Source organism: Bos taurus, chromosome 5 (genome assembly GCF_002263795.3).
Source record: "Bos taurus isolate L1 Dominette 01449 registration number 42190680 breed Hereford chromosome 5, ARS-UCD2.0, whole genome shotgun sequence".
Classification (NCBI taxonomy): Eukaryota; Metazoa; Chordata; class Mammalia; order Artiodactyla; family Bovidae; genus Bos; species Bos taurus.
In genome coordinates, this window is record NC_037332.1 from 12443958 (window position 1) to 12459721 (window position 15764).

Consider the following 15764-nt stretch of genomic DNA (forward strand, 5'->3'; position numbering starts at 1 on the left):
ATATAAGTTAAATAAGTATGGTGACAATATACAGCCTTGATGTACTCCTTTTCCTATTTGGAACCAGTCTGTTGTTCCATGTCCAGTTTTAACTGTTGCTTCCTGACCTGCATATAGGTTTCTCAAGAGAGTGTTAAATTAGAACTCTCCTCTTTTTAATCTTGCATATTAGTATTAATTAAAAAATCTGAATATTACTATCTAGGGGATCTAGTAGAAAACACACATAGGTGCTTACTAAAAAAAATAAATAAGAACCAAACACTAAAAATTTTTATTTAAAAATGATGATATTGTTTCCAAGTAAGATGCTAAAATATAATTTGATTAAATAGTAGAAACAAACACAAACAAAACCCTTCTGGAGGGCAGAACTATATTAGGTCCTTTGTTGAGTCTTGTATTTAGGTGTCTAAATCTCAATAATACTGGCTGCCACTCTGATCAATTCCTTCATGTAAAACATCATGGGATATTCTTTTAAAATATCAGTGTTAATATTTTTCCGAGAGTAATGTAGGCATACATTTTAATTAGGAGAACTTTCTAGGAAAGTTTAGGAAGAAGGAACTGGATTACATATTTAATATAACAGATGAGTGTCAGATTTTGACTAGAACAGAGAACTGAGGTGTCAAGAAACTTTTCTTGGTAAGTGCAGTTCTTTCCCTGGATGGTGGAAGAAACTTAGTCTTACAGTGTGTGGGGCTCTGTGTTTTACAGCTGGGAGTTTGTTTAATAAAGAAACGTAATAAACATTTCTTCTTCTCTTTCTGTCTTCTTTTTCCTTGTGAAAAAAATAAATTTCTCAAAATATATATCGCATGGCTACCAAGAGGGACAAGGAGGTCAGAGATATTTTGATAATATCTGGTCTTACTTTATTACTTGGCTTATTCTCTTTGAGTTTTTACAAATAAGCTTTGGAGATTTGCAATACTGGTATAGAATACCTCATTTCTCTACTTAGTCTGTTTTCATATAATCTGAATATTTTCCAAGGATGGCTTCAAGTTGTTTTCACTCTAGTGGTTAAAACTGAATGCTGTTGTCTGTATTCATGTGAGTGTTGAAAACAGTTTTCAAGTAGAGATAAGTTTCTGGGTTTACATAAAGAAAACATGAGCATATTAATTAGTGATGCCATGCAAATCTGCATTGTGCCTTTTTCTTATCTCCGATCACAATATATTTAAAATTATTTCTGGAATTCTATTATTGGGAAACAATGGCACAAGGTTTTAAAAAATCTCTTTTGCTCTTACAGTTTAGGACAATGATTTTAAGAAAGGTGTTTCTTTCTTTTGTTTGGCGGGGGGCAGATAATACTCAGTAAGGTTCTTTTTGTGCCATATCTTTGGGTTTTATGGTGCAATTCTAGAAACAGGAGGCTTAAGTGACACTTTGGTCAGAGATCTGCCATGTTCTGATTGTGGCTTTTCCAAATGGAGCCTAGAGTAGATATTTACTTTCGAGGCTTTTAAGTAGGACTTTAGAATTAAAGAACTATACCCTAACCCCAATCCTGATGACTGCCTAGGAAAATACTGCTTCTTTATGGATTTTAATCAACTTAACATGTAAATCCTCTGAATGTCAACACCATTTAGAATGCATTATATGTGTTTATGCCTCTAAAACCACATATCTAGTCATAATTTCTAGTTGGTAATATTTATTAAAACTAATATGCACCCAGTAGGTGTGTTTTGTGTAAAAGAGACTTTAATGGACACTGAAAATGTCCTGTTAGAGCTTCGGGAAAATGGCCCAGCCCTTCTCTTTCTCATGGTGCTCAGCTGATGTGAGGATGTCACTTTAGTGCATTCACTCTTTGGGTTCCTCCTATTGAATTTTCCCCTCTGTGTACTAGCTTCCTTTCGCTGTTTGGAAGTGGAACTTTCTGAGTTTGTATGTTAAAGGCTGTAAAATGAATAGCATCATCCTTTATATCAGTATCATGTTTTTCAAGTAACACAAATACCTCATACAAGTACTGGCTGCACAGCCTTTGAAGAGCCCTATCTGTTTGCCCCATAGCAGCAAAAAAGGCAAAGAAAATCAACCTCCCTCTTTTTTTCTGTTGTTTGTAGTAGCTGAAAATATACATTAAAATGATAGTTGCCCAAGATTTGAGCATATAGTAAAGGTAATTGGCATTTTTAGAAATTTATTTTATTTAATAGCTAATTTTATTTTATTAGCATTCAAGAATATTTTTCTACCCACATAAATATTTTATTCTTTATATTTATGCTTTTACTGAACATTTCTTACTTTTAAAATGCCCTTTTCTCTATTACTAACTCTACTTTTTCCATGTTCAGCACTACCTGCTGAGTTAAAAGCTACTGTCACAAATTAATATGTTGAAGTTAACATAGGTTATAACATGGTGTCATGATGTACTGTATTTGATATATACTGCATTTTATCTTAGGAACAGCTGTTTTAAAATAAAGTGGAATCTTTATTTTATTTATTTATTTATTTTAATTTTTCTTATCTTCAAACTGGCTTTGTGACTTCCTTGGCGGTCCAATGGTTAGGCCATCGCACTTGCACTACAGGGGGTGTGGGCTGGATCCCTGATTAGGGAACATGCCAAAAAAATTTTTTTTAATGATATTCTCAAAAGAAAATCACAAAAAACTGGCCTCAGGAGTATTTAATGTTGCTTTGAGTTTTCTTTTCTTGGCCTTGATTTGTTTGGCAGTGGAATTCTCAGTAGCATGACCATAGATACTGAATATAGGAGATACACTATTAAAGGGTGTTCCTACTTGGTTATGTTTTTTATGGATGATGATCTATTAATGATATATCATTCCTGTTCCATAGAAATGTACTTTGTAGAGTTACACATCTATTATCTTATTTAATGACTTCAGTGATGCTGGAGTTGAACTTGGGCAAGGATTGTTACACCTGTCTTACTGTTGAGCAACTGAGAGGCAGAATGCTTAGGGAGAAAAGGCATGATAAGTTGGTCAGATTTACAGTAAGGTAGATAGGGTGGTCTTGGTGGTTTAGTCTCTAAGCCAGTCTCCTCTGGTCCTTGGAATCTCCTAGGCAACAGTACTGGAGTGGGTTGCCATTTCCTCTTCCAGGTGATCTTCCCAACCCAGACAGGGATCGAACTTGGGTCTCCTGCTTGCAGGCGATCTCCTGTGTTGGAGGAGGACTCTTTACCAGCTGAGCCACCGGAAGGCAGGACACAAGGAGCTCTTACGCTCATCTTTAGTGTTGTTACAACCTCTCTGAGCTTCTAGGCTGATCTGTATGGCAGGTACAGCAATAGCACTGTGTGGGACCAAGCGTGAACAGCACCCCTAGCCCAGAGTTTGGCCCGTATTACGCGTTTACTTACTACTGCTAATAAGAAATGGGAGAGTCCAGTAATTTACTTCAGTAGACCCAGATCTAATTGGTAACAGAAATAAAACTAAAAACTTAGGTTTGGGATCTTTTTGGTTTAGGTTTCTGCATCAAATTTCCTTTTAGTGACACATATTTGGAAACTAACCTGGGGCTATTAGATGGCAGGAACCCATTTAATGATGACAGGATTCACTGTGAGATAAAGTAGCTTATGAGATTGGGTTGTAAAAGAACAAAAGGGAGAATTTTTTTGTAATCACTTCTCTTCCTCCCCACCCCCACTGGAGTTGTTTAGAATTCTCGCCTTTTCTAAAGGTTCTTCATCTTTTAGAGCTTAACCAGACTCAAATGATATTAATTATGACGGAGGCAAGCTGTAAGAGATCCTTTGGGTCAATTATATTCTGACTGTGAAATCAGAAACAACTCTGTATATTTTGCTATCAATCTATGTGTAACGGTTGAACGGCTACATGGGCTAAGAGATCAGCCAAATGTGAGGAATTTCTTATGAGCCTTTACTGAATTGGTGTGTCTTTTATGTAAATGGGCTTCCCTGGTTGCTCAGATGGTAAAGAATCTGCCTGCAATGCTGGAGACCCGGAATCGGTCCCTGGATCAGGAAGACCTGGAGGAAGGAATGGCTACCCACTCTAGTGTTCTTGCCTGGACAAAGGAGCCTGACAGACTACAGTCCATGGGGTCACAAAGAGTCAGACACAGCTGAGCGGCTAACACTTCATATAATTAGGGCCACCATTTGTGGCCTGCCAGTTATTGTTCACTAAGTCTTTTAGATTGACTACTTTCAACAGTGTAATAGGCATATTAGAAAAAGGATCTGTTAGGATTTGAAGAAAGTCTCAAAGTTAGGTGTTTCCAAATTCTCCCTCCTTGTCCAGTCATTATATTTGCAAATGCCTTACTATCTTCATTTATTATATAATCCTGTGGGTTAGTTAACCAGAAACTTCACAGAGAATACCTTGCTATCAGAGAGGAACATGAAGTAGATTTTTTGTTTTGTTTTGTTTGGATTAAGATGCAGTGAGAAACATTCTGAGCCTAGATGGGAAATTGGAGTGAAGGCCTTTACAGAGAAGACTCAGCTTCATAGACCATGCATGGTTCTGATTGTTCTTGTTCTTCAGTCGCTAAGTCCTGTCTAACTCTTTGTGAGTTAGATAGGACACAGGATGCCAGGCTCCTTTCTCCTCCACTATCCCAGAGTTTGCTCAAATTCATGTCCATTGAGTTGGTGATACTATCTAGCCATCTCATCCTCTGCTGCCCACTTCTGCTTTTGCTGTCAATCTTTTCCAGCATCAAGATCTTTTCCAGTGTATTGGCCCGTCACATCAGGTGGCCAGAGTATTGGAGCTTCAGCATCAATCCTTCCAATGAATATTCCGGATTGATTTCCTTTAGGATTGACTGGTTTAATTTTCTTGCAGTCCAAGGGACTCTCAAGGGTCTTCTCCAGCACCACAGTTCAAAAGCATCAATTCTTTAGTGCTCAGCATTCTTTATGGTCCAACTCTTATATCCCTACCTGACTACTGGAAAAACTGTAGTTTTGACTATATGGACCTTTGCTAGCAAAGTGATGTCTCTGCTTTTTAGTACACTGTCTAGGTTTGTCAATAGCTTTCATTCCAAGGAGCAAGCATCTTTTAATTTCATGGCTGCAGTCACCATTCACAGTAATTTTGGAGCCAAAGAAAATAAAATCTGTCAATGCTTCCACTTTTTTCCCTTCTATTTGCCATGAAGTCTTGGGACCGGATGCCATTATCTTAGTTTTTTGAATGTTGAGTTTTAAGCCAGCTTTTCACTCTCCTCTTTCACTCTCATCAAGAGGCTCTTTAGTTCCTCTTCTCTTTCTGCCATTAGAGTGGAGTCATCTGTGTATCTGATGTTGTTGATCTTTCTCCTGGCAGTCTTGATCCTAGCTTGTGATTCATCCAACCTGGCATTTGGCATGATGTACTCTGCATGTAAGTAAAGTAAGTAGGATGACAACATATGTCCTTGTACTCCTTTTCCAACTTGGAACCAGTCAGTTATTCCATGTCTGGTTCTAACTATTGCTTCTTGAACCACATAGAGGTATCTCAGGAGACAGGTAAGGTGGTCTGGTATTCCCATCTCTTTAAAAATTTTCCACAATTTGTTGTGATCCAAACAGTCAAAGGCTTTAGCATAGTCAATAAAGCAGAGGTAGCTGTTTTTCTGGAATTCCCTTGCTTTATCCATGATCCAGTGAATCTGATCTCTGGTTCCTCTGCTTCTTCAAAACCCAGCTTGTACATCTAGAAGTTCTTGGTTCATGTACAGCTAAACCAGTTTGAAGAATTTTGAGCATAACCTTGCTAGCACATGAAATGAGCACAGTTGTATGGATGGTAGTTTGAATATTCTTTGGTATTGTCCTTTGGTATTGGAGTGAAAATGGACCTTTTCCAGTCCTGTGGCCACTACTGAGTTTTCCAAATTTCTAGACAGTGAGTGCAGCACTTTAACAGCATCATCTGTTAGGATTTCAAATAGCTCAGCTGGAATTCCATCTTCTCCACTAGCTTTGTTCATAATAATGCTTCCTAAGGCCCACTTGACTTCACACTCCGGGATGTCTGACTCGAGGTGAGTGATCACACCATCATTATTATCTGGGTCTTTAGGACCTTTTTTATATAGTTCTTCTGTTTTTCCTTGCCGCTTCTTCTTAATCTCTTCTGCTTCTCTTTGTTTCTTATTGTTTCTTTTATCATGCCCATCCTTGTATAAAATGTTCTCTTGATCACTCCAGTTTTATTTGAGAGATCGCTAGTCTTTCATATTCTATTGTTTTCCTCTATTTCTTTGCATTGTTCATTTAAGAAGGCCTTCTTATCTTTTCTTGCTATTCTTGGAACTCTGCATTCAGTTGGGTATGTCTTTCCCTTTGTTCCTTCTCTTCCTTCCTCAGCTATTCATAAAGCCTCCTCAAACAACCACTTTGTCTTCTTGCATTTATTTTCTTGGGGATGGTTTTGATCACTGCCTCCTGTAGTTACAAACCTCTGTCCATAGTTCTTCAGTCACTCGATCTACCAGATCTAATCCCTTGAATCTATTTGTCATCTCTACTGTATGATCACAAGGGATTTGATTTAGATCATACTTCAGTGGCCTCGTGGTTTTTCCTGAAGGAAGTGAAAGTCACTCAGTTGTGTCCAACTCTTTGTGATCTCCTGGACTATATAGTTCATGGAATTCTCCAGGCCAGAATACTGGTGTGGGTAGCCATTCCTTTCTCCAGGGGATCGTCCCAAGCCAGGGATCAAACCCAGGTCTCCCACATTGAAGGTGGATTCTTTACCAGCTGATCCACGAGGGTAGTGGTTTTTCCTACTTTCTTCAATTTTAGCCTGAATTTTGCAGTAAGGAACTCATGATCTGAGCCACAGTCACCTCCAGGATTTGTTTTTGCTGACTGTATAGAGCTTCTCTATCTTCGGCTGCAAAAAATAATCTGATTTCTGTATTGACAATCTGGTGATGTCCTTTTGTATAGTTGTCTCTTGGGTTCTTGGAAAAGGTTGTTTGCTTTGACCAACACATTCTCTTGATAAAACTCTATTAGCCTTTGCTCTGCTTCATTTTGTGCTCCAGGGTCAAACTTGCCTGCCATTCTGGGTATCTCTAGACTTCCTACTTTTGCATCCCAAGCCCCTATGATGAAAAGGACATCTCTATTTGGTGTTAATTCTAAAAAGATGTTATGTGTCTTCGTAGAACTGGTCAATTTCACCTTCCTCAGCATCAGTGGCTGGGGCATAGACTCAGATTACTGAGGTTGAATGGTTTGCCTTGGAAACGAATCAGGATCATTCTGTTGTTTTTGAGGCTGCACCCCAGTACTGCATTCTGGACCCTTTTGTAGAGTGTAAGAGCTACTCCATTTATTCTGAGGGAGTCTTATCCACCGTAGTAAATATAATAGTCAGCTAAATTAAATTCACCCATTCCTGTCCATTTAATTCACCCATTCCTGTCCATTGTAGTTCACTGATTCCTAACATGTTGATATTCACTCTTGCCATCTCCTGCTTGACCATATCCAATTTACCTTGATTCATGGACCTAACATTCCAGGTTTCTATGCAATATTATTCTTTACAGCACTGGACTTTACTTTCACCACCAGACACACCCACAACTGAGCATTATTTCTGCTTTGACTCCACTGCTTTGTTCTTCCTGGAGCTATTTGTCATTGTTCCAGCTCTTCCCCAGTAGCATATAGAACACCTTCTGACCTGTTGTTCAATAGCTCAGTCCTGTCCAACTTTTTGGAACCCCACAGACTGTAGCATGCCAGGCTTCTCTGTCCTTCACTGTCTCCTGGAGTTTGCTCAAATTCTGATCTGGGAAGGGGCTTATCTTCCAGTGTTGTATCTTTTTGCCTTTCCTCACTGTTTACGGGGTCCCAAGGCAAGAATACTAGAGGGGTTCCCATTTCCTCCCTCAGTGGACCATGTTTTTTCAGAACTTTTCACTGCGACCCATCAGTTTTGGGGGGCTCTGCACAGCATGGCTCTTAGCTTCATTGAGTTATGCAAGCCCTTTTGCCAGCACACAGCTGTGATCCTTGAGAGTTCTTATAGCAGACACTGAACTGTGGATGTGGGGGTGGCTTGTAGTCAAAGTCAGAATAGAGACTGCACATGGTAAAATGCGAAGGAATAATCCTAGATTTGTTAAAACCAAAAAACCTGCCCTGAACTGTATATATGGATATTACAATATGCACATATATGTTATACTAATTAACAGTGCTATGAAGACAATGTAAACAAATCATTGGAGTACTAAATTTTATTTTTTCATTTTTAATACTTTTTCCCTTATTAGAAATATACTGATTTTCAGGTGTATCTGAAGTAACCAAAGATAGAGGAATAAGAGAGATAATTGCATATTATAAAGTTGCTATAATTAGAATTACATAAAAGTATGTAGTATATGTATTCTGGTATCATATGAATCATAATCTTTAAATTATTTCTATTTTTTCCACTTAACATTTTAACCAGACCTTTTTTACCCACTCAACATTATGTTTCTTTCTGTAATAATCCAAGGTATAATTACCTTAGGAAATATAAATCCTTGTAGGCTTATAAGTGCTGTGATTTCCCTGGATCATGTGAAGTGACATGAAATCAGTATAAACCCAGGCTACAAGAGTTGAACCCCTTACAATGTTTGTTAATGGATAGAGCGAGAAAGCATTAACAAAACAAAACACATTCACATTTATCTTAAGTTTCATGCACTTACATGGCCCTTTTTTCCTTCTCCTTCTGCTTGCTTGCTTCTTTTTTACGGTCTTCATTGAGATTAGAAATTTTAACATAACAGTTCCTCATATTTTAAAATGACACTTATTTAACTTACATCTATGTGAACACTGTTTTTGGAACATATCTGAAGTCCAGGTGTTTCATAGTGGTTAAAACAAGGACTTCAGAACCAACAGACACAATTTTTATCTCTGTTAGCTTTTAAGTATCCCTTTCTCTAAGGCACAGTTTCCTTGTCAAGTACTAACGGGATGATAATCTTTGTTAGGAGGACTGAAAGAGTTCATATATATAGAAGCCTAAAAATAGGGCTGTAATCTGAAGGAAAACAATTATCAGCTACACTAGGGACTCCTGTATTTATTTTCTTTTGCAGCCGATCTGGCTTATATAACTGGCAAGATTTCAACATGTAACCCCTTTTTGTGATAGCATTCTGATTTCAAACAAGTTACTGAGAATTGGAGGAAGCAAAATTTAGAATTTATCATGATAGTTAAAGCATTTTTCAATGTTTTGGTTTTGCAAGATCTTTACATAGAACTTGGTGTTGATAAGACTAAAGACATGTATTAAAGTTCTAAGGTAAATTACAACTAAAGGTAGAAGTAAAAAGTGAGAGCCCTTGTTGATTTTGGTGACTGTTCAGAGGATCAGTGTAACAGAAATAGTGGTATGCTAACCCTGAAGTATGATTGCTTGTGTGAATGTTAAGTAGTTAAAATTTGAATATTAAGAGATTATTTCATCTTATTAGCTAATTTTTCAAAGAGCAATGCATGCCACAATCATAATAAAAACAACTGTTTTTATAATCATTGAATATAAATATCTTCCAGTTTTTAATGTAAAGTAAAAATACCCTGGAAAAAATTGCTCAAATCTGCCTGCATTGATTTTTATAAAATATATCGAGCACTATGAAATTACAATAGTTGATATTTTAGAGTAAGTTTAAACTTACTCTGTGAACTTAGAACTACTATATTTGAATGAGGTCTTTGAAAAAGTTTTGGAGTGATTCATTGTAGATCACTTAACATTTCCAGAAAGAGCTAACATTTGATTTTCCTCTTTAGAAGAACCTTTGCAAGATGGAAATATTTAATTGTTATTCTGCCTTTCAAATAACATAAACTGTGGCAGTTTGTGACCTTTGAGTAGCTTTCCTTGTGAATTAAGGTCATTTCTTAGTAAGTGGATACCTTTTGGGTGTAGTTAAATGCCAGTATGAAGGGCCCTTGAGATATAATAAGAGTTGTTCTTGATTCTTTGCTTCCTGATTTCGTTCAAAAGAAAAATTTTGTTTTCCTTTTGAAAATAAAATAACTTCACAGATGAGATTCCCTGAAACTTACCGTGATACCTTGAAGCTTCAGTTCACCTTTCCTTAATATAATCATATATGCTTAGTCCTAATAAATAAAGGCTTCTCTGGTAGCTCAGCTGGTAAAGAATTTGCCTGTTATGCAGGAGAGCCTGGTTCAATTCCTGGGTCAGGAAGATACGCCTTTTCCAGCCTATCCCTGGAAAAGGGATAGGCTACCCACTCCAGTATTCTTGAATTTCCCTGGTGGCTTAAGAATCTGCCTGCAATGCAGGAGACCTGGATTTGATCCCTGTATTGGGAAGATCCCTTGGAGAAGGGAACGGCTACCCAGTCCAGTATTCTGGCCTGGAGAATGCCATGGACTGTAGAAGTCCATGGGGTCGCAAAGAGTCAGACATGACTGAGCGACTTTCACTTTTCACTTTCCTAAGAAATAAGTCATGTGCTTGTTAAACAATGCTTTTTAAATCTCCATCATATATAAGGCACCTTTAGGGTACTTAGGAGTCCTTGATAAATGTACTTAATCTCCAGTATCTTTGAGCAACGAACATTTATTTACATAGATATAACTATGTTCTCTTTCCATTGCATTTTCTAGAAAATGTAACATTTAAAATGTGACATTCTGTGGTGTGGAAAATACATTACGAAAGATGGGTACCATGTAGCTAAAGTTTGTTGGTACCATGGGTACTAAAGTTTGTTGTTTCTGGAGTATTTTATCCCAGTTCTGAGGGAATGACTCATTTGGATAATTAATCTTGGCTCCATTTTATACTTTAGTCCCTCAATTAAATATGTGTAAATATTGAGTACTATGATATGTGATTTGACTTTGTAGTTAGACTCAGTATTGAGATGGTGAGATTTTGACATCTGGAAACAGATCTGGTTTTCTCTTGTCATTAACTTTGCAATTTAAGGAGTTAACTTTAGTTTATACATCAATGAAATGGATATAGTGATGGACCTCAAAGTTTATTATTATATTATATAAATTCTGGACACTGTCAAGCATATAGTAAACTTTAAATAAATGAAAGCACTATTATTTTTATCCCAGCATACATATATTTTTATTTCTTTTCCACCTCTCCTTCTCCCTTTACATTTTCCTCCTCTTTTTCTCCACCTAGGTTTGCAGTTGTTCAAGCTAAGCCCATGAGATGAGCAGTAGTCCCTCAACAAGAACAGCTTCTTCCAATATTCATTTTGTCAAACAACAGGAATAAAATTAGTACTCTAAATATTTTGAAACGCTGTTGGGAAAAACTTTCAAAAATTACATGAAGTTTTTAGAATAAACTAAATACAGTTTTTTAAAATTTCAAATAAGTACTTTATCATCTCCAGTGTTTTAATGTGAGAATTGAATTCATCTGGACACTGTCTATTAAAATACAGACTTTAAAAAACTGGATACTTTTTTTTTTTAGACTTTAATCACAATTTCTTGTAAGAATTCCAGGGATTTTATTCCAATAAAACTGAATGGTTTTAAAGATTAGTGCATGAAATGAATGAATCAATAACATATATGAGCTTAAAAATGTAAAATGACATTAAATATTCATAAAAATGCAAGATCTTTAAGTTCTGTTGGTCCAAAGTAAACTTTACCATGTGCAAATTTGAAGGTAACCTCAAACATCCATTTTGAATTGTCTTAACATCAACACAAGAAAAGGTTTAGTGAATGTTAAAACCCTTTATTCCTTAAGTAGGATATAGGATAATTCCATCTCTATTTTAAAAGAATGTGTGGCATGACCTTAATTTTCCATTTCCCCTTTCCTTTTATCCTCACCTCCCTTCTGTCCCCCTTTTCTTCTCCCAGCTGCAGAAGTTAGATCAATTATATTCCTTAGTTCCTGGCCAGTTTTCAGGATGATCCCTACAAATGTCCTCTTTTATTCATATATTATTCCCTTTTACCTCTGTTCCTAGCTTAAATGTCCCTTTGCATCATAGGCAACTATCCTAATGTAATTGATTTCTGTCCTTAGATTTATAATGTATCCTTGTAAAGTATATAATGGTACTTCGGGTAGGAATGAGTTTTTAATATTTTTAAGTAATGTGACAGAATGCATTAGGTATTTTGAATATTTTTCGGCTTTTTCAAGGTCTATTCCTGTTAAAATATTTACACGGAACTTGTTGATTCTCACTGCTGTATAGTAATCCATAAAGTTTCTCATGATATTTCCATGATGGATAAGTTGATTATTTTCTACTATCAGCCAACACTAAGAGACTTGTATTAAACATCCTCTTAAATGTCTCCCCTGGTGGCTCAGACTGTAAAGAATCTGCCTGCAATGTAGGAAACCCTGGTTGGATCCCTGGATTGGGAAGATCCCCTGCAGAAGGGAATGGCCACCTACTCCGGTATTCTTGCCTGGAGAACCCCATGGACAGAGGAGCCTCATGGGCTACAGCCATGGGGTTGCAAAGGAGTCAGACACGACTTAGCAACTAAACACCAATAACAAGCCTTGGATTGAAATCTCTGCTTTCATACTTCTGTATTAACTTGGCAAGTTGTTTAGTGTCTCTGAGTCTGTTTCCTTATTCATGCAGTGGACAGGGTTTTCATATACAGTACTATGTTGAGAGCTCAGTGAGACAATAGTTTTCAAGTATATGGTGTGACATGTGGCATGATTAGGTACTGCATAATGTTAAGTATGTGCTTCTCTTCTGTTCTCCATCAGAAGCCAAAGAAGGTATATGACTTTCCAAATATGAAAGATTATTATTCTCTGTAGATATTACTAAGTATGTAAAGTGCATTATATTTGATCCTGTTTTTGTAAGCAATGCTTGACACTGTAAATTGTGAAGAGCATCCATTACAATGATATTAATGATAATAGCAAACATTTATTGAGTGTTTGCCACATGGCTGGCACTATCTTAAACACATTCCATATACTAACTCATTTAGTCCTTGTCAAAAAACCCAGGAGATATTATTTTCTCCCATGTTGCAGATTAGTAAATGAAGGCACAGTGTGTTAAATTACAGGGCACACAAGCAAATTTGGGATCGAAAGATTCTATACGTTTTTATGCATTAAAAATTGGTATCTCAAACCCTTTCATTCTCCATATAGAACTAGTAATTCTCCAGATGAATAGATCTGGACACACATGAGCCTTCTCATCCTCATCTTCTAGTTGGGAGGGACTCTGGTTTAAGGGCCCAGCAACCCATCTCCTTGTGGGAAAGAAAAAGGACAAGAGAAGCATCCAAGTTTGAAGAATAGGTCTGCTTGAGCGCCTTGCTTTGTGGGCAGCTGGTGATGGGGTATCTTATAATATTGAGAAATCATGATTGTTTAGAGTGAAAAATAAAGGGGATAGTGAAAATGTACATTTTTAAGTGTGATTATGTGTGAAGACACAAACTTACTGATTTTCCTACTTGTGAATTTATTAGCAGGAAAGATATAAAAACATTATATCTGAGTAAACCATATATACTTAACTCTTTTAAGGAGCATAATGTTTTGCTGATATATTCTGATGACTATTGCTGCTGCATCACTTTAGTCCTGTCCGACTCTGTGCCACCCCATAGACAGCAGCCCACTAGGCTCATCTGTCCCTGGGATTCTCCAGGCAAGAACACTGGAGTGGGTTGCCATTTCCTTCTCCATTGCATGAAAGTGAAAAGTGAAAGTGAAGTCGCCCAGTCGTGTCCGACTCCTAGCGACCCCATGGACTGCAGCCTACCAGGCTCCTCCATCCCTGGGATTTTCTAGGCAAAAGTACTGGAGTGGGGTGCCATTAAGCCTCTTTATATCTTTGATCTTAGTTATCTTCTTTTTGATTCCCAATTCTTCTGTTATTTATCAGTGTTTTTGTTTTTGAATGAAACCTTTGTTTATTTTAAGATCATTTCTTACAGTTTCTGGTTTAGTAGGTATACAACAATTTCAGTTCGTGAAGAACTCTACTGAAATTTGAAAGAGCTTCACATCTTTGTAGGAGATCTTAAGGTAACATCGTTCTTGGCCTTATGATGAATTGTATGTGTATATATTTACTTTGAGACATAATCATCATCCTTTAGGCTTTCACATGTAATCCCTCAGTTTGAGTTTAAAGGAAATAAATTTTCTTTCTTAAAAATGTTTTATGAGGCTTTTTTTCTCTCCTTGTGGTACTTCCTGACGGCCTGATAGTATATCATATATAATCAGAATGACACTAGTCTGAATACTTCTTTCTTTTTTTGGCAGCGTGGGGTAACCTTGGAAATGTTCTCAAGAGTCAGAGCAAAATTTCTGAAGCTGAAAGCGCCTATAGAAATGCTTTGTATTACCGAAGCAACATGGCTGACATGCTTTATAATTTGTGAGTATGCATTGCTTTTCCTGGTTTGGTATCTTTGAAACATGATGAGCAAGGCTATTGTTTTCACTGCTGGAAATGGATATGATGATAGCTAATATTCTGAAAGTCTTTTCATGAATCATGCTTCTGACGCTAGCAAATGGATGGTATTTGTATTACAACTCTTTGTTTTGGGTCACATCATTGATATTCATGTGTATTCACATAATATGGCTGAAATTTTTGAAGTAGTATGCCATATAACATACAAAAATTGGTTTAACAGCTTTTAGTTTTTTTTTTTTTTTTTTAAGTTTGTACCTTAGTACTTGGGTTCATAAAATAAGACTGCTATGCATGCTGCTCTATATAATTGATATCTTGATTTTTTAATGGTATATTTTATTCTCTGTTAAAGAATCACTGGTGTCAAAGTATGTATGGAAAGTATGTACTGAAATTGGGAAGTTAATAAGATAATATTTTTCTTTTTCCACCCTGTCCTTCAAAGGTAGAGATGATTAGGTTGGAATAATGGGATAATTTGGAATGCCTGTGTATGTTAGGTTAGAAAAATCACTGGGGGAAAATGCTCTTCTGTTCTTTGAATGGAAAGTCCAGGGGGTGCAGTTAGATGTGAGTGGATAAATGCAAGTTAAACTGAAATCCTTTTCTGTCTCTTGTATTGGATACTTTTTTGTTTATAAGTAATAGAACCTTAGCCTAAACTTGCTTAAACACAAAAGAGAATTTATTAGCCCCCATAATTGAAAATTTCCTGGGGTTGACTAGATGAAGGCATAAATAGATCCAGATACTTTATTATGTTTTGAGTATTTGTCTCTATTTTGTATTTTTGGTTTCCTCAGGGTTTACTGCTTTTTCTGGTACTCTGTCTATGTTAATGAGATGACTCCTACACCTCTATGCATATAGAGTGTTCTTAGGCTCTGAAGGAGTTGTCTTGGTGTGTCTATTAATCCTGAAAAGGGTCCTGCATTCTTGAAACAGACCCCCACTGACAGTGGCTCCAGGATTGGAGTAGAAGGGAGAAGGGCGGAGGACCAGTTCCCTGTAGAAAGGGAACAGGCATCATAAGATGTCTACTGCTTGTGTTTAATGACTGCAATGCAATATCCATGGTATTAAATTAATTTTCCAACTTCATTTTTTAATATGGCTAAATCTCAAGCACATATATTTTTTTTTTTTTTTTAATTCAGGAAGAAAAAAAAAACAAACCAAAATCAAGATATTTTAAGGGAAAGCAGACAAGATGAGCTCTGTTTAACTTCCTGTTTGTATATTTACCTCCTAGACTTTAAACCTGGGGTCTCAGTCTTTTGGCCTGAAGTCTA

General features: G+C 36.7%; 1 protein-coding gene across 2 annotated transcripts in view; it reads left to right on the plus strand.

Annotated features, from left to right (window-relative positions):
- TMTC2 (transmembrane O-mannosyltransferase targeting cadherins 2) overlaps positions 1-15764 on the plus strand; it is a 422587-nt gene that overhangs the window by 224443 nt on the left and 182380 nt on the right. For both annotated transcript variants that reach the window (XM_002687180.7, XM_059886837.1), the window contains one exon: positions 14313-14427. In XM_002687180.7, the coding sequence (XP_002687226.1) occupies positions 14313-14427 (115 nt within the window). The remainder of the gene's footprint in view (positions 1-14312; positions 14428-15764) is intronic.